We start from the raw sequence: 23,203 nt of genomic DNA, 5'->3' as shown, positions 1-23,203 counted from the left end.
GGATGGGAGCTAGAAAACCCTGAAATATTTCATGCTAATCAGGCAGACAAGCCATTGGCATGATTCATGGGGCAGACCCTGAGAATGGCTCGTGACAAGGTTACTTCTGCCCTACGCAGATTTGGGGTAAAATAAAAAAACTTCCCTGTCAAGCAGACCTGCCATGACTGCTTGGAATAATGGGAAGCCAAAATGCGGCTCAGAAAGTACTTGAATGTGGCCAAGGAAGATCTTTTCTCGTGGACTGGAGAGAAGAGGCATGTTGTAGTGGATAGAGCACGCGCCTAGAAGTCAGATGGTCATAGATTCTAATTGTCTGCTATTTGTCTGCTGTGTGACCTTAGGCAAGTTACTTCATTTATCTGTGCCTCAGCAGCGTGGCTCAGTGGAAGGAGCACGGGCTTGGGAGTCAGATGTCATGGGTTCAAATCCCACTCTGCCACTTGTCAGCTGTGTGACTGTGGGCAAGTCACTTAACTTCTCTGTGCCTCAGTTACCTCAACTGTAAAATGGGGATGAAGACTGTGAGCCTCATGTAGGACAACCTGATTACCCTGTGTCTCCCCCCCAGCGCTTAGAACAGTGCTCTGCACATAGTAAGCGCTTAACAAATACCAACATTATTATCTGTAAAATGGGGATTGAGACTGTGAAACCACGTAGGACAGGGAGTGTGTCCAACCTGATTTGCTTATATTCATCCCAGAGCGTAGAACAGTCCCTGGTAAATAGTAAGCGCTTAACATTGATTTAAGAGACGTGGATTTAACAAATCCCACCATATTATTATTAATTGAGCATAACTACCAGTAATTATATTTATTGAGTGTCTTCTGTAAGTAGGCAGTGCACTTTTATCACTCTGGATATACAGAATAGAGACATTACATGTTCCCTGCCCTCCGGGAGTTTACCCTTTAATGAGGAAGACAAAAATAAAAAAAATTATCAGAGTGAGTGAACAAATTAAATAATTGAAAGTATATTTGAATAGCATATTTTCAAAAGTGATAAGGAAGAATAGAAATAAGGGCATAAGTGTTGGGGACTGTTTGTGCAGTAATAAAACTTGGGGTGCTGAGAACTAGTCGGGGCAGACTTTTTGGTGATTGTGGACTTTTAGGAGGACATTGAATTTGGGGAGCACAGGCCTTTTTATTCAGGTCCTCCCCTACATGCATAGGTTTTCACTATCAATCAATTATATTTATTGATCGCTGTCTGTAAAGCACTGAACTAAGGACTTGTAAGAGCACAATAATACTTGGTAAGTGTGATCTCTACCCTCTAGGAGTGTACAAAGTAATGAGGAGTTTACAGTTTAATAGGCATTTATGTTGACTCAAATGTGAAGGACAGGTGTGTTTAAGTGTGTTACAACACCGAAGAAGGGGATAAAGTATTTTAAATTCCAAGGAGACTAATACAAAGAGGAAATGGGCTTCAACTGTCAATCACAGGATTTAGCTCTTTCTTAAGAAAGATGTAAAAATGACTTTCCTAAAGTGATGGGAATCTCCAGAAATCTTTCAGAATAAAATGACAATTCTTCACCTTGAATGGGGCCATCCTTGGGACAGAAGGAAGACTCAGATAATTCCAGAGGTCTTTCAAGGCCCAGATTTCCATCGGCTCAATTGGATATTCTGGATTTTGGAGAGTGGGGAGTGAAATAAAGATAGAATGATCTATCATGTCACTTTCTCACTGAGTGTCTCAGGCATCAGATTCAAGATTTGTGATTTCTGGGATTCCAATTTCATCTGTTTCATTCCTATAGTCCTGTTCCTCTTTGGTGCATCAGACCGTCCTTAATAACTTTCCACCTGAGTATTTGTGGGTTCACAGTCTCCCTTAGCACTTAGATACATCATATTAAGCAATCAGTGTAATGACATTGATGGCTTACTATGTGCAGATCACCGTACCATGCAGTTGAGACAGTACCCTACAACAGAGTTAGCAGACCCATTCCGTGCCCACAGTGAGCTTACAGTCTATCCTACATATCCTTTCATTCATTCAATAGTATTTATTGAGCACTTACTATGTGCAGAGCACTGTACTAAGCGCTTGGAATTTAGAAATCGGCAACAGATAGAGACAGTCCCTGCCCATTGACGGGCTTACAGACCAATCGGGGGAGACAGGCAGACAAAAACAATAGCAATAAATAGAATCAAGGGGATGTACATCTCATTAACAAAATAAATAGGGTAATAAAAATATATACAAATGAGATTACTTACGCATCTGCTGTGTGACCTTGGGCAAGTCACTTCATTTCTCTGGGCCTCAGTTACCTCATCTGTAAAATGAGGCTTGAGTCTGTGAACCCCACATGGGACAGAGACTGTGTCCAACATGATTTGCTTGTGTCCATCCCAGCACTCAGTACAGTGCTTGGCACATAGTAAGCACTTAACAAATACCATCATCATCATCCTCACTAATTCACAAGCATATTCCCATTGCCTTTTTCCTCCTACTGGTAACTGATTTTAGTGTCTGTCTCCCTATTAGATTGTTAAACTCACTGAGAGAAGGGATCATGGTGTCCTCATTTTTTATTGCACTTTCTTGAATACTTAGTCCATGAATGGCTATCCAGTAAACATTCATTCAATAGTATTTATTCAATAGTATTTATTGAGCGCTTACTATGTGCAGAGCACTGTACTAAGCGCTTGGGATGAACAAGTCAGCAACAGATAGAGACAGTCCCTGACGTTTGACAGGCTTATAGTCTAATCTAATCTAAACAGCTATCCAGTAAACAATACTGTGCCTTTTTCAAGAGGCACCACAGAAATTTGCCTCACAACTTCTCCATAGCTTTCTCATCGTAAAAGAGCTGGTTGATTGAATTCAACTGAGCAAATCATAAAGCAAGGTCTGAGACTGTAAACTCATTGTGAGCGAGGAATGTGTACTGTTATACTGAACTCTACCAAGCGTTTAGTACAGTGTTCTGCACACAGTAAGCGCTCACTATATATAATTGACTGACTGACCATATAAGGACAATGAAGTTGTGAGTTTCACTTTATACTTTGCAGCTCAATATGTTAGAAGTTAGTGGCATCAAAGAACTCTCATAGAACATATACCTTGACATCTGAGCTACTTTTTAAGATCTTCCACCAACTCTTTATGAATCTAAAACTAAGACACAGCATCAGTGTGGTGAAATACATGGAGAGTATTGGTTACACAAACTGGAGGATATGGTTGTCAGGAGGTTTATTTCTTGGGTTTTAAACTCATGTCTCCAATCAGATACCCAGAAATCCAGTGTTGTGGTGAATATTCTCCTACTCCACTCCCAGACACTGGTGGATCCCATCGAAGCACTGGAAGAAAAGGACAGGGACAGGTAGCATCTGGAGGTGTCCGGATCCCGTTAGTTTGGAAACTTCCCAAAGCAAATTTCTTTTATTGGGATAGAACCTGAAAATGGTGGGTGTTCATTACTGATTCTGACTTGTCTTTCCCAATTTAAGGGACCCCCATTTAGAACATCTCTGATGGATCGTCTCACCATCCCTGCAATATCAGCCCCTTCAGCATTTCTAAATCACCTTGCATCCTTATTCGTTTATGCATCTAGCCCTCCATAGGTGATTGCTTCATTTATTTTCTTGCTACCTCAGGAATGGCCATCTTGTAGTTTATTATCTTCCCCATTAGACTGTGAATGTCTCATGCCTTCCGCATCTAATTCAGTGTTCTTTTCACCTTAGGTGTTTGATAAATACTTTAGGGTCGGCACTGTCTTTTTTGGCCAATTCCAGACATGGTCCACTTTCTGATGGATTCACAGTTCTGGAGAATTTGCTTCTTGGCTGGGTCAAGTGTTGTGTCAGAGGGAGCCTGCATAAAGACTATGGGGCCATCTGGTGGACCACTTATTACTGAAGAGTCAAGCGGCCAATTCTGTATATGCCTGAGTGAAGTCAACATCTTTAGTGAATGCTTAGTTCTCCCACAGCACATTTTGGGTAGAACTCTGGTAGGGAATTAGGGTATTCTTCTGTTAACACACTAAAGCAGCATGGCTTAAATGGATCGAATGTAGGCCTGGAAGTCACGGGGACCTGGTTTCTAATCCTGGTTCCTTCACTTGTCCTGCCATGTGACCTCAGGAAAATCACTTAACTTTTTTGTGCTTCTGTATTCTGTAAAATAGGGCTTTGAGTCCCAGGAGGGGCGGAGATTATGTCGAACCTGATTATCTTGTATCTACCCCAGCCTTTAGAACAATGCTGACACATAGTAAGTGCTTAACAAATACCATCATTATCATTAGAATAAAAATGAAACCAACTCCTATGTTTTCTTTGCCACATCAAGACTCAAAGCTTTTATCTGAATTTTCTCTTCTCTTTGCTTTCTCCTTCTCCATACAAGAGAGGAAATGCATTAGACACAAAGGCTGGTCCAGTTTCCCTTCTCAGTAACTGAAAATCCTGGTTCTGAACCCAATGGTCTTAAATCATTTTCACTTCAAGAACCCGTTCTTATTAATTCTGAGACAATTCTCCTCTGACTACCTCCCGAAATCCCTGGAGACAGCTCTGTTGGCCGTTTTTTTGAATGATCATTAGAGTTCAGAAGGCATTTTCTTCCTATCCACTTTTTTCTTCCTGTGGTATGTGGCAGTTTGAAAGGTTTCCCATTCAACCACAATTACGGTTGAACTGCATTAAGGAACGCTATGTGGCCAGAAAAAGCCAAGTACTGTGGCCAGGTCATAACTGAAGTGTATTCTACCCTTTATAGAATTCCCATTAGCGTTTGTGACTAGATCAAAAACATTATTTTAGCAGGCCCTTGGATGCGGGATGCCTGGGGCGAGGGGGTTTCACTCCCTATATTCCCTCTGGCACCCATTTTCAGCCATAAAGTCTGTTTCTTTCCAATTTTAAAAGCCCTTTAAAAATAATAGCTTCTCTGGACCTGCAGCCTTGCAAGTGTAAACTGATCAGAATATAAAGACTTTCATTCTTGATGACATTTATTTGAATATATTGTAAGGGGCAGGTTCTGCAGGCCAAGATGAAACCGCAAAAGTATTATTTCTTTTAAATGAGCTATGATAGAGCCTGGTTAAAACACGGAGAGCAATAGAGAAAAGGAGGTTTTGTGTGTGTGTGGGCACATGCATGTATCTGTTTTTCAAGTTCAAAGATTAATCTGCTATGAGATTTTTATTGGTAGGGAGAGATGTGACTCATGAGACTGATTTTTAATTCGAAATCCTTTCCACTTCCTGTGCACTTAAAGATTGCTTCATACATGAAAGAAAGTGATCACTCCTAAAGCAACATTTTTAACCAGTGGAATGTCATCAAAGAAGGTCATCCAGAAGCTAACATTTCTTGTGGTGGGTCGTACTTTGGCAAATGCAAACTTTTCGGATACCCTTCCAGAATAGATTCCCTCCAATCCAGATATCTCAAATCCAGGCTGATCTCTCTGGGTCTGGTATCTCACAAATGCTCAATTCCAGACCACATTGATTGTGAGTCCTTTATGAAAGCTCTTCCCACCCTATTTGCGGTTACCCATTTCATCTGGATTTGCTCACTTCATTCTTCCCTCTCTCAACCTCACAGCACTTCTGTATATGTCTGTAGTTTATATTAATATCTGTCTCTCCCTCTAGACTGTAAACTCACTGTGGGCAAGGAATATGTCTCCCAACTCTTTTATATTGTACTCTCCAGAGCGCTTATTACAGTGCTCAGCACACAGAGCACACAGTACTCAATAATTACAATTGCCTGATGGATGGTTCTCTCTGGAGCAGTAATTCAAGCACCCTGCTGTCACACACACTACCCACCTTGCTCACCCAAGGAAGGTACAAAGGCCTGAATTCCTCTGAGGCATCAAAAGTATAGGATGTCTTGACAAGAAAGAGACGTATTTCCAATATTCATGTCCTGTGATATTTCAGTAATCACAATCATCATCACAAACCAAGCTGCCCTCTCTTAGAATCATCCAGCGCTGTCGATGTCACTTCACATGCCTCAGCCTGACTCCAGTGAGAGGGAACAAAGGCCAAGACCTGATTCTGTGATTTGGGGCAGGGAACAAAGGAGTTTCAATTTCCCAAACCCCTCTCTGATCTGAGACTCCGAGGCCAGTTCTTTGGAGCCGGGGCTGGGAGAGATTCAGATATTCAGCATTCTGTCACCTCTCTCCATATCAATTACACCCTGCTTCGTTCCTGGCATCACATCAAGGTATTGAGTGATATGTTCTGGAGAGGAGTGGGACAGTCTGCAGCCTCCAATAATCTGCCCACAATTTAAAGTCATTCTCTGCTTGAAGAAGATGTGAGTTTGGAGGTTCCTTCAGGAAAGGACGTGTGTGTGTGAATGTGTGTGTGATGTCTGAGGAGAGATAGGGGCTCTGTGTGATTGGAGAAGACACAAATTTTCATTCAGCAGTACTGGCTGCATGGAGTCAGATTGCGTCTTGACCCAAATCCACCCACCTCTTACCTCATTTGGTCCCTGACTCCTTTACCCATGTTAACAGGCCCTCTCAGATTCCAAGATGGTGACAAGAGGCCTGATGGCCTTGACCATAAAAGATAATAATAATAATGATAATAATAACTACGGTATTTGTTAAGTGTTAACTATGTGCCACGCACCATTCTTAGTGCTGGGGTAAATACAAGGTAATCAGTTTGGACATAGTTCCTGTCCCACATGGGGATCAAGACTATGAGGTAACTGATGAGGTAACTGAGGCATAGGGAAGTGAAATGACTTGCTCAAGGTCACACAGCAGATATGTGGCCGAGCTGGGATTACAACCCACATTCTATAATGTTGGTATTTGTTAAGCGCTTACTATGTGCCGAGCACTGTTCTAAGCGCTGCGGTAGACACAGGGGAATCAGGTTGTCCCACCTGGGGCTCACAGTCTTAATCCCCATTTTACAGATGAGGTAACTGAGGCACTGAGAAGTTAAGTGACTTGCCCAAAGTCACACAGCTGACAAGTGGTAGAGCCGGGGTTCGAACCCATGACCTCTGACTCCAAAGCCCGTGCTCTTTCCAGTGAGCCACACTACATTCTCTGACTCCCAGGCCCAGGCTCTTTCCACTGGGCCGTACTGCTTCTCAAGAAGTCACTAGGACCCAAAGGGGACAAGTCCTTAGCCATCCCCAGCAGTATCATGATGATTGAGGTTGCCAGATGCTAAGCACCTGACAGAATTCACAATGCTATAGCCAGCAGTTCCCCGGTATCACTGCTCCCTTGGGCCATCCATTCCTGACACAGAGGGAACATTTCCACATGTGTTTCTAATAATGATAACTGTGATATTCTTCAGTGCTTCCTCTGTTCTAAATGCTGAGGTATATTAGACAATCAGATCACAAACAGTCGCTTTCCCACATGGGGCTCAATCCCCATTTTATAGATGAGATAACTGAGGCACAGACAAGTTAAGTGATTCGCCTAAGATCACACAGCAGACAAGCGGCAGAGCCTGAATTAGAACCTATGTCGTTCTGACTCCCAGACCCGTGCTCTATCCACTAGGCCATGCTGCCTCTCTACTGACCAAGTCCCACAGCAAGCAAGTGGCATAGTCAGGATCAGAATCCAAGTTTCCTGACTCCCAGTTCTGTGCTGTTTCCCAGAGCTGTTGTAGAGTCCTGTAGGACTCCAGATGGGAGAATAGGATTCACTGAATTTAACCCCTTTTACAAGGAATTAAAGTTTCGTACACTGGCCAGCCTCTTTAGGGAAATTCTCCTTCCTAGTGTCCCGATGAGGAAATGTCCCTCATGGCCCCTAGAGGGATGTGGTCCAGAGGCCCCTCACTAGATTTTTATTAATTCTCATTTAATCTTGTTTAGTTTTAAATGTTACATTGTTCCTTTCCTCCCCAAACCCAAACCACTGCATTTATTCAAGTAGAAAATGAATGGAGATCACACTTTGCTGTTAATATTTTTTCTCTGATTCAAATGTATATATCCTATCTCCAAATATATTTGAGGGAATGCGTTTCTGTTTCCCAGTTATGCTTGTGAGAATACCCTGTAGTGCATTTGAATTGTAAATGCCATCAAGGGAAGTAAATAAAGATAATTAGTAGGAAGAATCTATCACCATCTAAATGTAAACATAGAACACCACAGGGAAAGTCAGTTCCATCTTTCTCCACGACTGGACCTGATGTTGCTTTTCTGAATCACTAGTCATCATTGCAAAAAAAAAAAAACCTTGACATTTGCATTCATTCATTCGTTTTTATTGGGCGCTTACTGTGTACAAAGCACTGTATCAAGTGCTTGGGAGAGTACAATATACCAACAGACACATTCCTGCCCACAGTGAGCTCACAGTCTGGAACCTGAGCACTAAGGAGATCAGAGTAAATGTCATCCTTAGGGCAACATAAATAATTAGTGAATCAGTCAATCATTGGGATTTAATAAATACTTACTATGTGAAAACCTTCTCAGGGTCACACCTGGAGAGTTTCCAGTAGTCTACCAGTCTTGACTACAGGAGGCAGAATCACATAGAGGCCTACCCATTCCATTCCTAGCTTGGCCAGTGGCTAGCAAGTGGAAGACAATCTGCTAAAATTCAAAACTCCCCTGTGCTAGGAAGCAGCGACACGGGGGAGAGTCGAGGGTGGAGGCTCAGGTTTACTGCACGTGAAGAGAGAATGATAAACCACTTCCATATTTTGACCAAGGAAATTCTGTGGATACATTACCAGAACGACGGAAGATGGAGATGGGGCATTCTGGGAGAGATGTGTCCATAGAGTCGATATGGGTCGGAGACGACTCGACAGCATAAGACTAGACAAGACATAAGTGCTGGAGGGAATATGATTAATTGTTAAAATCCCGGTAGGAATGATGTGTTTGCTTTGCTATTATAGAGAGACATAGTTCATAGACTGTGAGCTTGCTGTGGGCAGTGTCTACTGTATCGTACTCTCCCAAGTGTTTAGTGCAATGCTTTGTACACAATAAGTGCTCATTAAATACCATTTATTGCCTGATTAAAATAGTTCAAGAGCTCATTTCTCCTGGCACCATTACAGTTGGGTTTTGTCATTTTATGTCTGCTCCTACATTAGAGTGTTAGGTCTTTGAGGGCAGGGGACGTGTCTTTTGCTTCTACTATTCTCCCAAAAGCATTTAGTTATATTGTCCTCTTTCAAACACTTAGTACAGTGTTCTGCCCACAGTAAACACACCATAAACACTCCATAAACCCGGTCCTCTCCCAGACTTCTCTATCACCGTCGATGGCACGACCATCCTTCCCGTCTCTCAGGCCCGCAATCTCGGTGTCATCCTTGACTCGTCTCTCTCGTTCACCCCACACATCCTATCCGTTACCAAGACCTGCCGGTTTCACCTCTACAATATCGCCAAGATCAGCCCTTTCCTCTCCACCCAAACGGCTACCTTACTGTTACGGGCTCTCGTTATATCCCGGCTAGACTACTGTGTTGGCCTTCTCTCTGATCTCCCTTCCTCCTCTCTCGCCCCGCTCCAGTCTATTCTTCACTCCGCTGCCCAGCTCATCTTCCCGCAGAAACGATCTGGGCATGTCACTCCCCTTCTTAAACAACTCCAGTGGTTGCCTATCAACCTCCGCTCCAAACAAAAACTCCTCACTCTAGGCTTCGAGGCTCTCCGTCACCTTGCCCCTTCCTACCTCTCCTCCCTTCTCTCTTTCTACCGCCCACCCCGTATGCTCCGCTCCTCTGCCGCCCACCTCCTCACCGTCCCTCGGTCTCGCCTATCCCGCCGTCGACCCCCGGGTCACGTCCTCCCGCGGTCCTGGAACGCCCTCCCTCATCACCTCCGCCAAACTGATTCTCTTTCCCTCTTCAAAACCCTACTTAAAACTCACCTCCTCCAAGAGGCGTTCCCAGACTGAGCTCCTCTTCTCCCTCTACTCCCTCTGCCATCCCCCCTTTACCTCTCCGCAGCTAAACCCTCTTTTTCCCCTTTTCCCTCTGCTCCTCCACCTCTCCCTTCCCATCCCCACAGCACTGTACTTGTCCGCTCAACTGTATATATTTTCGTTACCCTATTTATTTTGTTAATGAATTGTACATCGCCTTGATTCTATTTAGTTGCCATTGTTTTTACGAGATGTTCTTCCCCTTGACGCTGTTTAATGCCATTGTTCTTGTCTGTCCGTCTCCCCCGATTAGACTGTAAGCCCGTCAAACGGCAGGGACTGTCTCTATCTGTTGCCGACTTGTTCATCCCAAGCGCTTAGTACAGTGCTCTGCACATAGTAAGCGCTCAATAAATACTATTGAATAAATATGATTTATTGATCGATTCAGTTCATTGCACTCAGTGGACACTCATTAAACACCATCACTACAATTATTAGCCACCATATTTAACCAGAGGAATTCAACAAATTCATGTATAAATAGCTCTTCACATTCTATATGAGGACATAGGCTGTTCACATTCAATTCATATCAAGTAATGACAATGAAAATAACGCTAAATTCAGGTGTACACAACTCAAGAAATTTAATAAAGATCCGCCTCAACATGAGGAAGTTCTGTGGTTGCTAACGTGAGTCACTGCCAAAGCTGGAAAGGGGCTGAAACAATCGTGAGTAGAGAGCTATTATGTTAGATATCTTATATGTATCAGACTGGAAAGGACATTGGGGGAGCAAGATAAACTCCAAAGTGCTTAATACGGTACCTTGCATATGGATGCCCAGAGAGGGCAGGGATTGTCTCTCTTCATTGCTGAATTGTACTTTCCAAGATCTTAGTTTAAGTGCCGTACACACAGTAAGCACTCAATAAATACAATTGAATGAATGAATGAATGAAAGTATTCAATAAATACTGTTGAATGAATGGGTTTCTCCATTAGCATGGATTTTTTTATTTTAATAATGGATGACATTTTTATTTTTAATTTTTTGGCATTTCTTAAGCCCTTACTATGTGCCAGGCACCATTCTAAACGCTGGAGTAGATACAAGCTAATCAGGTTGAACTCAGTCCATGTCCACTTGAGGCTCAAGGTCTTCATCCCCATCTTACAGATGAGGTAGCCGAGGCACAGAGAAGTTAAATGACTGCCCAAGGTCACATAGACAAGTGGAGGGACTGGGATTAGAACCCAGGTCCTCTAGATCTCAGCTCTATGGTCTCTCCACTAGGCAACGCTGCTTCTAGACTTTTGTGATTGGTCCATTTTTCAGATTTGAAACTGAAGATTGAAAACTGAAAATCTGAAGTTTTGTGTGCTATATTACTCTGGTTCGTGATTATGTTGTCTTGTTTTTGTCCGTCTACCCCGATTAGGCTGTGAGCCTGTCATTGGGCAGGGATTGTCTCTATCTGTTGCCGAATTGTATATTCCAAGCGCTTAGTACAGTGCTCTGCACATAGTAAGCGCTCAATAAATACTACTGAATGAATGAATGGGAATTGTTAGGATAGTGTAATGGTAGTGAAAGTATTCATTCCTCACTTGTTGTATGAGAAGCAGCATGGCTCAGAGGAAAGAGCCCAGGCTTGGGAGTCAGAGGTCATGGGTTCTAATCCCAGCTCTGCCACTTGTCAGCTGTGTGATTGTGGGCAAGTCACTTAACTTCTTAGGGTCTCAGTGACCTCATCTGTAAAAGGGGGATGAAGACTGTGAGCCCCACATGGGACAACCTGATGTCCTTGTATCTACCCTAGGGCTTAGAACAGTGCTCGGCACACAGTAAGTGCTTAACAAATACCAACATTATTATTATTATTATGCCACTGTACTAGGCACTTAAGAAGTACAAAGGGGGCTTGAAACACATTTCCTGTCAATAAGGAGCTTCTATTAAAAATATTCAGTGTCTTAAATGAAATGGGCATTCAGTTTCCTTGTAGTCAGAAAATGCTGTGTTTCAGAACATAACCAGACTAATATGCCCACCTGATCTTTATCCCACAAAATAAAAAAGTGTAGAAATTCAGCTCGTAAGCCTACAGGTATCCTGCTTCCTTTTCTTGGCAAAGGTTTTTAGAGAGAATGTGGCCATCCTTGTGTTCTTCAGGATCACTCATTAGTAGCTTATCATTGTTTGAAATATCTCCTGAGGTGGAAAGAGTAGTTTTATTAGGGTAGGAAGCACTTTGTTTTTTAGTCTTTGCAACTAAAATGGGGGGAAACTAAGAGCTCTGGACAGCCTTGGTATAGTTATGCTTCTTAATCCAGAACAGATGAAATGCAGTTCTCTCCTTCAACTTTTCAAGACAATCTATCCTCATATTTCCTAATTCTCTAAAATGTAATGATGTGAGCGTGGTCTTAGCTTGGCCAACACTTCTATTTTGAACTATGATGATAACTCAGAGTTGTTTTTCTGCAAGTGAGATGTTTGTGCATTAGGCTGGAGATACCCGAAAAACTCAATGATCTATTGTCTTTCGTGGCTACATCATGTTGAACAAGATGCACTAAATTAGGGGTTTGGGAAACATTTCCACTGGTATCTGAAATAATTAACTCTGAGTCACAATCGGAGACCCTTTTTAAGTTTGGATTTTATGTGTTCTATCTTGCCCTTGTCAAGCCTTGACATTTTATCATTTGCTAAGTAAGAAAAAATATCCTTTTTCTTCTGGAATGTTCGAGTCAACTCTACTGGCAGAAACAGCCTTAACAAGGAAAGCTTTAGGTCTCAAACCCTCCAAAAAATTGACACCTGTCTCTCAATGTCCCTCTCTCTCTCCAAGGGGAACTCTTCCCATTGCATCAATCAGTCAATCAATCAACAGTATTAATTGAGTGCTTATCATATGCAGAACACTAAACTAAGTGGAAGAGTTGGCAGACACATTCCCTGCCTACAACGAGTTTACGTTCTAGAGGAGAAGCTGGACATTCCTATAAATAAATACTTCATAACATAATTTAAGGATCTGTGCCTAAGTGCTGTGGGATTGAGGGTGGGTGAATACCAAATGCCCAGAGGTCAGAGATCCAAATGCAGAGATGACACAGAAGGGAGAGGGAGCCAAGGAAAAAAGGTCTTAATTGGGAAAGCCCTCTTGGAAGAGATGTGACCTTAAACAGGCTTCATGGTAGAAGGGTGGTGGTCAGGTGTAAATGGAGGGGGTGGGAAAGGGGTTGGTGGTGAGATATACAAGATCAGGGCACTAGGACTAAGATGGTGCTAGAGGAGCTAAGTATGAGGGCTGGACTGTAGGAGGGGATATGACACGACATGAAGTCCCCCATTCACTTAAACCCTCTTTGGCAGGAACATGTTTAGGAAAAAAGTTTCCTGTGGGAAGCCCCAGCTTCTTGAGGCCATTGGACTGTTTAGCAAATTTCAGAGAAGCAGCATGGCTCAGTGGAAAGAGCACTGGTTTGGGAGTCAGAGGTCATGGGTTCTAATCCAAGCTCCACCGCTTGCCAGCTGTGTGACTTTGGGCATGTCACTTAACTTCTCTGTGCTTCAGTGACCTCATCTGTAAAATGGGGATTAAAACTGTGAGCCCCACGTGGGACAACCTGATCACTTTGTATCCCCCCAGAGCTTAGAACAGTGCTTTGCACTTAGTAAGCGCTTAACCAATACCAGCATTATTATTATTATTAAATTTTCCACGCTTGAGCAAAATGTTGGTGAAGTGCATTAGATCAAATCCATTTCAATAGAGCAATGCAATGTCGCTTATCTCCTTTGCTCATGGAAGCCAAGGGCCTTTGAATGAAGTGTTCCTCTGAACTCTATTTTGGCTGCTTGGGAAGATTTCATTAATGGTGATTAATATATGCTCTGCTTTACAGTGGCTTTGAGAAAAGTGGCTGGGAGAGGGTAGATGAAGAAGCAAAGTGGGGGAACATCACATGGAGGCAACCAAAAAGAGCAACAGTAGCGTATAATAATAATAATAGTCATAATAAGCCTAAAGTTCCTTTCCCCTCTAGACTGTAAGCTCATTGGTGGGAGTGAATCTGTCTACCAACTCTGTTATATTGTACTCTCCTAAGCGTTTAGTACAGTGCTATGCACACAGTAAGCACTCACTAAATACAATGGATTGATTATTCCTTGACTCCCTCTACCATGTTCCAGACCCATTGCTTCCTCTTCCCGGAACATAGGTGCTGCTTCCAAGCCATGGAGCCCGGAGACAGGAGTAGAGGCAGAGAGAGGTGGGTGTCTAAACTAAAAATACCAGACATAAAAACACTCAGTGCTACATTCATATGAGAGAAGGGATAGGCTAGCTCAAGAGCGGACTCTCCAGTGTGCAAACCCATGGCTGATTCCCCCTAAGGGAAGAGAATTGCAGCAGCAATTTTCTGTCATCAAACTAATGGAGACAGATGAAAGGAGCAATTGCAGGTTTCTCTGGCCCCAGTGGAGAGAATGTCCACGCCTGATTTATCTCTTGTACAAGATAGGAAGGAAACGGAAAAGCGAAGTGGAAACAAGGAAAGTGCTGATGGAAGGGGAATAGGGACAAGGCAGTGAGAAGGAGCCAGAGCCGGTGGAAGTGGAAAGAAGTTAAGGCAAGGAGGTTGAAAGGGGTGGGTAGAAATTAATCAATAATAATAATGATAATACTAATGATAGTGTATTTGTTAAGCACTTACTACATGCCAGGCACAGTTCTAAACATTGGGGTAAATACAAGAAAATCGGGTTGGACCCAATCCCCATCCCACATGGGGCTTAAAATCTTAATCCCCATTTTACAGATGAGGGAACTGAGGCACAGAAGTGAAATGACTTGCCTAGGTTCACACAGCAGACACGTGGCTGAGGCGGGATTAGGACTCAGTTGCTTCTGACTCCCAGACCTGTGCTCTATTCAGTAGGCCATGCTGCTTCTCCTCGAAGTGCCAGTCACCGAGGAAATAGGTCCTGGACTGAAGGAGCCAGTCCAATTTTCGATAGAATCAATCATATTTTTTGAGGGTGGATTGTGTGCAGAGCACTGTATTAGTGCTTAGGAGAGTACAAGAGAACAAAGCTGGTAGACATGTTCCCTGCCCACAAGGAGCTTACAGAAGAGACTTTTGAAGCCTTGCTCTTTGGAGGAATATGATGCACTCTTCCAGAAATAAATATTTTGTTTCAAACCACCATCATTTACTAACTCCCAGAGGACCATTACATTTGGAATCCACCTTGGAAACACAGGAAAATTTGTAAATTGGTGGATAGAATTGTTGACTAATCTTTTTACTGTGCTAGAGAAGCAGTGTGGCCTAGTGGAAAGAGCAGCGGCCTGGGAGTCAGAGGACCTGGATTCTGATACTGGCTCCTCCACTTGTCTACTCTGTGATCTTAGAGAAGTCAGTTAATTTATCTGGGTCTCAGTTTCCTCATCTATAAAAATGGGGCTAGAATCCTACTCCTTCTACCTAGACTGTGAGCTTCATGTGAGACAGGAACGGTGTCTAAATTGATAATCTTTTATCTACTCCAGTGCTTAGAACAGTGTTTGGAACATAATAAACACTTAACAACTACAATAATAATAATAAGAATTATTATTATTATTGGAGTTTACAAATGGGTCCATGACCTCTCCCGTTGAATATCATTTCCAGCAGAGGTAATTGCATATCTGGTCACTTTGCTTAGAGGTTTCTCGGATGTTTTCACCAGCAGGAAGATGATATAAATTATTAAAGGACCAAATGGAAGAAGAATGAATGTGAACTCATATGCATATCATCAGTGATGATCATGCAAATTGTCCCATTGCTTTGATGCCATCCTTTGGGCAACTCAATGTTAAGCAATCAATCAGTGATATTGATTGAGCACCTTACTATGTGCAGAGCACTGTACTAAGTATTTAGGAGGGAAATATGAAATAAGTAGACAAGATCTCTGCTGGAACTAGGAAGAAGTGCTGGAAGTTCCGTCAAACAGAGCAAAACAAGTTGAGACTTGGAGTTAGCGCTTCCCTAGAAGAACATTCACACTGTATTTATTCTGCTGCAATTTCCTCGACCGTACATTTCTTCTTAATCCCTGCTGGATGAGCAGAGGTTAATGAGGAAATCAAGTTGTTTCAGGTCAAGAGATGATTCAAGTCTGAAGAGCAATTGAGAGTGTTGCTTCCTTGAAGAATCGACTGGGTGGATTTCTAGAGCCGGCATGCTGTGTTCTGGGTGAAAATGCCCTCTGTCGAGAGACTCGGTCCAATATCTTCTGAGAGTTGTCCATTTAAGAAACTTCAGGAACTCTAAAAGATCATGGCGACGTTGGAAGGTAAATAGAAATAGTACTTTCAACACAAGTTTTACCTCCTTTTAACGATGTGTTATCCAACTCCATACTATATTTCAGGTCTCTTTACTCTTCCCATAGGAATCATGAAATGGAAAGACTTTGAGAATGCAAAAATACATGGAAAATTGGTTTCGTTTCTGTAAGGCTTTGACTGCCTGAGATTTATTTCCAAGTTATGGTGCAGAAGTGCTTAAGGTGAGAAATCCGTTTTGTTGTTCTGCTGAGTTACTGCATTTCGGTTATGATGAAGATAAAGTTTTTGAGGTCAGTGATACTCCATTGCCTTCTTAGATGGAAAGATAGGATGTGAGCTGGCTGTGTTAACCCCTTGACATATTAAAGATTTTTTTAAATCATTGTCCTTTTGATATTTTTGTCCTTTGAATCTAAAGATGTAGCTGCTAATGATGTTATTATCTATATGCACCCGTGTGACTGAAAAGATCCACAGGTTAACCTTAGTCCTTTCCATAAAGAGAATTAATGTAATCTTTCATCTAGTTAGCAGTTGTGGTTTGATTTATCTACATTTTTTTGTAGCTAAATCATTCCATTAATACTGTGTGCAGAGCAATGTACTATGTGCTTGGGGAATTATACTAGTTAGACACAATCCTTGACCTCAAGGAGCTCGTCTTGTCTTATGCCGTCGAGTCGTCTCTGACCCATAACGACGGCATGGACACATCTCTCCCAGAATGGCCCCCTTCCATCTGCAATCCTTCTGATAGTGTATCCATAGAGTTTTCTCCATAAAAAATATGGAAGTGGTTTACCATTGTCGCCTTCCTCATGGTAAACCTGAGTCTCCACCTTTGAGCGTGGCTCAGTGGAAAGAGCCCGGGCTTGGAAGTCAGAGGTCATGGGTTCAAATCCCGGATCTTCCACTTGTCAACTGTGTGACTGTGGGCAAGTCACTTAAGTTCTCTGTGCCTCAGTTCCCTCATCTGTCAAATGGGGATGAAGACTGTGAGCCTCACGTGGGACAACCTGATTACCCTGTATCTCCCCCAGTGCTTAGAACAGTGCTCTGCACATAGTAACTGCTTAACAAATACCAACATTATTTTTACTATGCCGCTGTTGCCCAGCACAGGTGAGTTTGTAGCAGATTGCCTTCCACTCGCTAGCCACTGACCAAACTAGGAATGGCATGGATTAGCCTCTGCTTGACTCTCCCTCCCGTGGTGGAGACTGGTAGAGGACTGGCAACTCTCCAGATGTGACCCTGAGAGGGGTCAAGGAGCTTACCATCGTAGAAAAGGATAGACAGTGAGATGATTTATAGAGAGGGGAAGGAGGAGAAACAGCAGTACATATGAGTTAGTACTGTTATAGTAGCTTAATAGGTGTTGAACCCTATGCAATGGACAGGGAAAGTGAAATTAAATTTTAACACTGATTTCATTTTCCTTACAGGTATCCAGACCCAAAGGCTGTTCAGACTTGACCTCAGTCCCAGAGAGAACCCTATACTGCAATAGTCCACGAAGCATTTGAATTTTAGAAGTGCATTTCTGCTGAAGGGAAAAGCAGATTTTTCATGGAATCCAAGATCCAGTCCTTTGACTCACCTCCACCTTGTTATGCATATGTAACTATTTTACAATAAATTGCTGTAACACTCAATGCTGTTAGTGGAGTAAGTGACTTTCCTCTTGCGAAACAGACCTGATGGAAAAATGTCCTAGGGCAAGAAGATCAAATTCAGTCCTTTCTGTGATGAACCGTTGGTAATTCACAAGAGAGTGGGTGGACATAAGGATTGTTCTCTTAAACCATTCAGACCATCAAAACTGAGGGTCCACGCTATGTAACTAGTTTGGTGGCATGCCCAAGGGGATCGGATAGGGGATTTGTAGTCAGGAGGAGGAGTATAGGTCGATTACCTAGGCTCATATTATCTGTGTGGCTTTGGTCAAGTCACTTACCCTCCTTGCACCCCAGTTTCTCTACCTGTAAAACGAGGTTAGTGAATCTCATGCCAACACCCAGGTTGTTTTGAGGATAAATGAGCAAACTCACATAGCTGTCTTAAGTTTACGTAAGAATTGAAAAAGGGAGAAGGAGCATGCTAGGGCATGCTGTGTGTGTATGTGTTGTGAGGGACATGTCTGCATGGGATGAAGCTAATATTAGCACCATCCTGCAGTGTGAAGGGGGCACGGGGCGGTCAGAAGCAATTTACATCATTTTGGGCAGGGAATGTATCTGATTATTGTTATATTGTAGTCTCCCAAGCATTTAGTACAGTGCTCTGCACAGGATACGCACTCAATAAATATGACCAAATGAATGAATGAACTTGAATACCGCTTCCCATCACACCCCAGCAAACCTGAGGGCACAATGCCCTCTGGATATTTTGCCACCCTGCCAAATCTTAGGGCAGACCTAGGGAAGCAGTGAGAGCTGCTCTCCATTAGGTGAAGTTTTAGAAAATCAAATAATCAATCTGACGTATTTATTGAGGATTTACTGTGTGTAAACCACTGTACAAAGCTCTTGGGAGAGTACAATACAACAGAGGTGGTAGACATGTCCACTGCCAACAACAAACTTGGAGTCGAGAGGGCGAGACAGGCATTAATATAAGTAAATGAATTATGTATATGTACCTATGCGTGGAGGGGGTTGAGGGTGGGGTGAATTCCAAGTGCCCAGAGAAAGGAATGCAAGTCATGAAAATAATACCTTATGGACACTCACTTCCCTGACCTGATGATTTTCTGTCCTCAGGGTTAATTGCAACATAAAACACTAGCTCAAAATGTATTTATTGTCCCATGCATTCAGGACCTTAGGTATTTCTTTAATGTCTTGGAAATTTCCCCACAAACTAAACTCTAAATTTATACAGGAAAAAAGCTCCATATTTATAGTAATTCTGCAAGTTTAGCATATTTCTATTTTTGTCACAACACTGTATATTCTGGGACTAACTTGAATGACCACAGTTTTTAAATACTTCTGTGCTGGAGAATGTGGCAGGGGTGTAGTGAAGACCAGCAAAAGAGGAAAGGTGGATCTGAACTATTTGAGTGAATCCACCCATGAGTGAAAATGGATTGGAAGGAAAGGAATTACAGATTAAGGATCACAGTGGGGCCCGCAGGGAAGAACATGAGTTTGGGAATCGGGCCTGCTGAATCCTAATCCCAGCTCCACTACTTAGCTGTGAAACTGGTCAAGTCCCTTATCTTCTTTGGTTCTCAGTTTCTTCATCATTAAAACGGAGATGAAATAACTGGTGTCCTTTCCCCTTAGGCCGTGAGCCCAGTGTGGGACAGGGACTGTGTCCAACTTGATTATTTAGTCATTACTAGAGTGCTTGGTCTAACAGAGTAAGTGCTTAATAAACATCACAGTTTTATTATTCTTTTTTCTGGCTTTTAGTGGAGTCCCGGTCCCTGAAGCTGTGACAAGAGTTGAGAACTCGGCTGCTTTAGTGGGCGGGAAATAAGGAATGATTTTTGAAATCACTTTTGGGGTGTGTGATTAAGTACAGTCCCCGCCTTTTGGAGGCCTCAGAACTTGAATGCTTGAAGGGAAAATTGGAATCAAGTCTCCCTCTCCCCACCACCCACACACGTTCCCTATAATCTCAAAACTTTGGAATCGTCCTCGTCTTCAAGTACGGTTCCTTTAATTGTAAGCTCGTTATGGGCGGGGAACTTGTCTGCTAATTATGCTATATTATGCTCTCCCACGTGTGCTCCCCCACATGTGTAGTACAGTGTTCTGCATATAGTAAGCGCTCAATAAATACTACTGATTGATCGATTGATCGACTGCCCGTCAAACCTCCCTCTTTTGGCGAACCAACAGTATCACATTAAAAAGACCCAGTACACAAGCAATTGACCAGAAATACCTCCTTTTTATACTGTAAATATTCTCCTTTTCCACAGACATTTCCACTGGGCCTAGGAGACGGGCAGCTCTATACCTGGACAGATGGTTTGAAAAGAAAAGACTGGCATGACTATGAGAGCATTCAGAAAGATGCTTTGCGTTCAGGTATGAAGCTCAGAGTAAACGGAAGTTGCTATGTTTTATCTCTCCCTGTTTTTCCTGAGTCTCCTAAGGGTATCAGACAGAATGGTGCCTAAGATCCCCAGTAACATGTCTCCTGGGATTATCAGAGACCCCGGTAGGACCCAGGGAAGCTAGTCATAGACAAAGCTGGGAAACAGGAAGCCCAAAGAAGCGGTGACTTCATATTGCCATCAGAGTTTTTGGAGAGACGATGTTTGAGACATTTTTTTTTCAGTGTTTTGCCTATACTTCTTACTCACATTGGTTACTGAATGTTGACTATGTCCAGCACATGTGCTAAATGTAGGGGAATAATATAAGAGAACCAGAGCATAATAATATCAGAGAATTCTGCTTGGAAGAGGCTCACTAGGTGGGGAACAATATGAATGAGTTAGAAACAATTACAAATTCCAAATTTGAAAATTCACAATTACAGTGTTAAAGAAGAAGCTCAACCTTTAGGTTCCCCAGTCCTCTGGACAACAGCCTTGGTTCCTACACTATTGATCGCTATTGGGTTATTGATTTGGCCAGATTTCAAACCAGCCCATTGCTTAGTTTTCTTTTGAATTTGTCAGTCCAGGCAAAAAGTTGAGGAAAGAACAAGCATTAGAATCCAAATCCCTGAGACACAGTAATTTAGAAAGGCTCTGAACTTATAAGATTCCCAGTGACCACAGAAAAATATCAGATGTACAAAATGCATTAGTTCTGGGTCTTTTCACTCATATCCATTGGAGTCTTAACAAGCCAACCTGCTTTCTGAAACATCTAGACTATGTTAAGGATGAAGAGAAAGCCTTCATCATAAAATGGTTGTATATTCCAATTGAATCAGAACTCCATGTGAAGAAGTGAAGCGTCATATTAGAACACAGTTTCGATAGCTGAACCCAGTGTTGGAAGGCAGCCATGAGCTGGGTTCAGCAGTGCCAGTCTTCAGGAGGCTGGTTTCAAAGGCATGAGACAAGTAGAATCAAATGTGGACCATGGTAACGTTGATGATTGTGACCTAATGGAAATAGCACAGAAATGGTAGTCAGGAGATCCCAATTCCAGTCCTACCTCCACTGCTTGACTGCTTTGTGATATGTGACCTTGGGATAGTTACCTAACTTTTCTGTGCCTCAGTTCCCTCAGTGAAATGGGGATAAAATTCCTGTTGTCCCTCTTAGACCTGAAGCCTGTGTAGGGCCAGGATGGTGTTCTATCTAAGTATCTTGCATCAGTCCCAGCGCTTACCTTGGCATATAATACGTTTGACACATAATAAGTGTTTAATAAGTATAACTATTATTATTACTATTATTATTATAATCACAAGAATTGACCAGGGAACCAGTTGAAACATTGTTATCATCTTTGCCTGGAAACTGAACTTTTAGCCATTGCCATGATAATAGGTGAGTTGTCAGTGGTACCTAGGAATGACTTACTAAGTGCATAGTCCACCAAGCATTTGGGACAAAACAGCAAAACTCATGTTCCCTGCCCTCAAGGAGTTGCAGAAGGGGCTCAGATGTGTCAAGACATTGCCTACTGATTAAACAAGCACATTTGAATTCCATGTGTACTATTGCAGCTGTTTTTGAACCATCTTTCACTTAGCCCCTTCTTACTTACCAGAACAATGGTTGACTCAACATGTCGTTTTGATAACATGGAGTTTGCAGGAACACAGCTTTTCTGTCTTAAGATAAATGTCTGTCCAGTGGGTCTCCAAAATCTCTCTGCACATGACACACTGACAGAGAACCATATTTCTTGGGAGGGGAACCGAGACCTTCACATCACACTGCTCTGCCAAATGCTGGCCGTGTGACCTTGGGAAAGTCATGTAATAATGGTAACAGCTGTGGTATTTGTTAAGTGCTTTTTACATAGTATGCACTGTACTAAGTGCTGGTGTGGATACAAACAAATCAGGTTGGACACAGTTCCTGTACCACCCGGGGCTCACAGTCTCAATCCCCATTTTACAGATGGGGTAACTGAAGTCCAGAGAAGTGAAGTGACTTGCCCAAGATCCCATAACAGACTAGTGGCAGAACTAGGATTAGAACTCATGACCTTCTGACTCCCGGGCCCGGGCTCTATCCACTAGGCCATGCTGCACCTCAGTTCTCCTAATGTGCTTTTCCTTGGTGAAGCAAGTTTTGCCCCAAATCCACTGCCTGGCTGTTATGCCTTTATTTTTCTTAATTATGATATGTTTCTTGATCATTATCAGTAATTCACCATAGTTTCACAAGTTCAAGAGGTCCACTCAGCAAAGGTCATGATGAGATCTGTTAGACAGTCGACTTTGGTGAGGGCTACCCGAACACTGCTCTTTATTGTTCATTACTTTGAAATTAACTTTTAAAGCAATGTTTCCTTGGATAGTTATACTAGAATCGCACAAATGCAAAGCTAGAGTGAAAAGACTCTCTGCGCTTCTTTGAGAGTCATGGTTTTTATTTCTAATAATAGAACAGGATTTAGCTGGAATCAAGTTCTAGTTAGAATTATCTAGGGAAAGTTCCTCCGCAAACTGACAATATGAAAATAGCAGAGAAGAGACGCTGTGGGAGATTTCAGAAGCTGCAAATCAGTGCAGGGTGTTTTGAAAAATACAAAAGGATGAATTCTTTTTATAATTCAGCTTCACTGTTTGTCGTTCCTGCTCACACTATCTCAGAAAATGGAGATAGGAATTTCCCAAGGGCAGGTTGGTATGACACTAATTGCTATGCTCACTTTGTGAAACAAAATACGCTATTCCCTTAAATAGGTCACATCTTCCCACACCAACTCTCCTCCTTCTAAACCCGGTGCACTCATTCCAAAGTTGAAAGACTTTCTCCAGATTTCTGAAAT

The 23,203-nt window shown here is 42.5% G+C and overlaps 1 protein-coding gene and 1 non-coding gene across 3 annotated transcripts in view; one reads left to right on the top strand and one right to left on the bottom strand.

Annotated features, from left to right (window-relative positions):
- Window positions 1–23,203, top strand: part of GALNTL6 (polypeptide N-acetylgalactosaminyltransferase like 6) — a 772,653-nt gene that overhangs the window by 327,480 nt on the left and 421,970 nt on the right. For both annotated transcript variants that reach the window (XM_029076387.2, XM_029076388.2), the window contains one exon: window positions 20,215–20,323. In XM_029076387.2, coding sequence (XP_028932220.1) covers window positions 20,215–20,323 — 109 coding nt within the window. The remainder of the gene's footprint in view (window positions 1–20,214; window positions 20,324–23,203) is intronic.
- Window positions 17,404–17,541, bottom strand: LOC114815790. Its single transcript, XR_003763593.1, has one exon. It is a non-coding gene; the product is annotated as a small nucleolar RNA SNORA7 (small nucleolar RNA).

Source organism: Ornithorhynchus anatinus, chromosome 12 (genome assembly GCF_004115215.2).
Source record: "Ornithorhynchus anatinus isolate Pmale09 chromosome 12, mOrnAna1.pri.v4, whole genome shotgun sequence".
Taxonomy (NCBI): domain Eukaryota; kingdom Metazoa; phylum Chordata; class Mammalia; order Monotremata; family Ornithorhynchidae; genus Ornithorhynchus; species Ornithorhynchus anatinus.
Note: the sequence above shows the minus strand (reverse complement) of the source record. Positions and strands in the feature narration are given on the sequence as shown.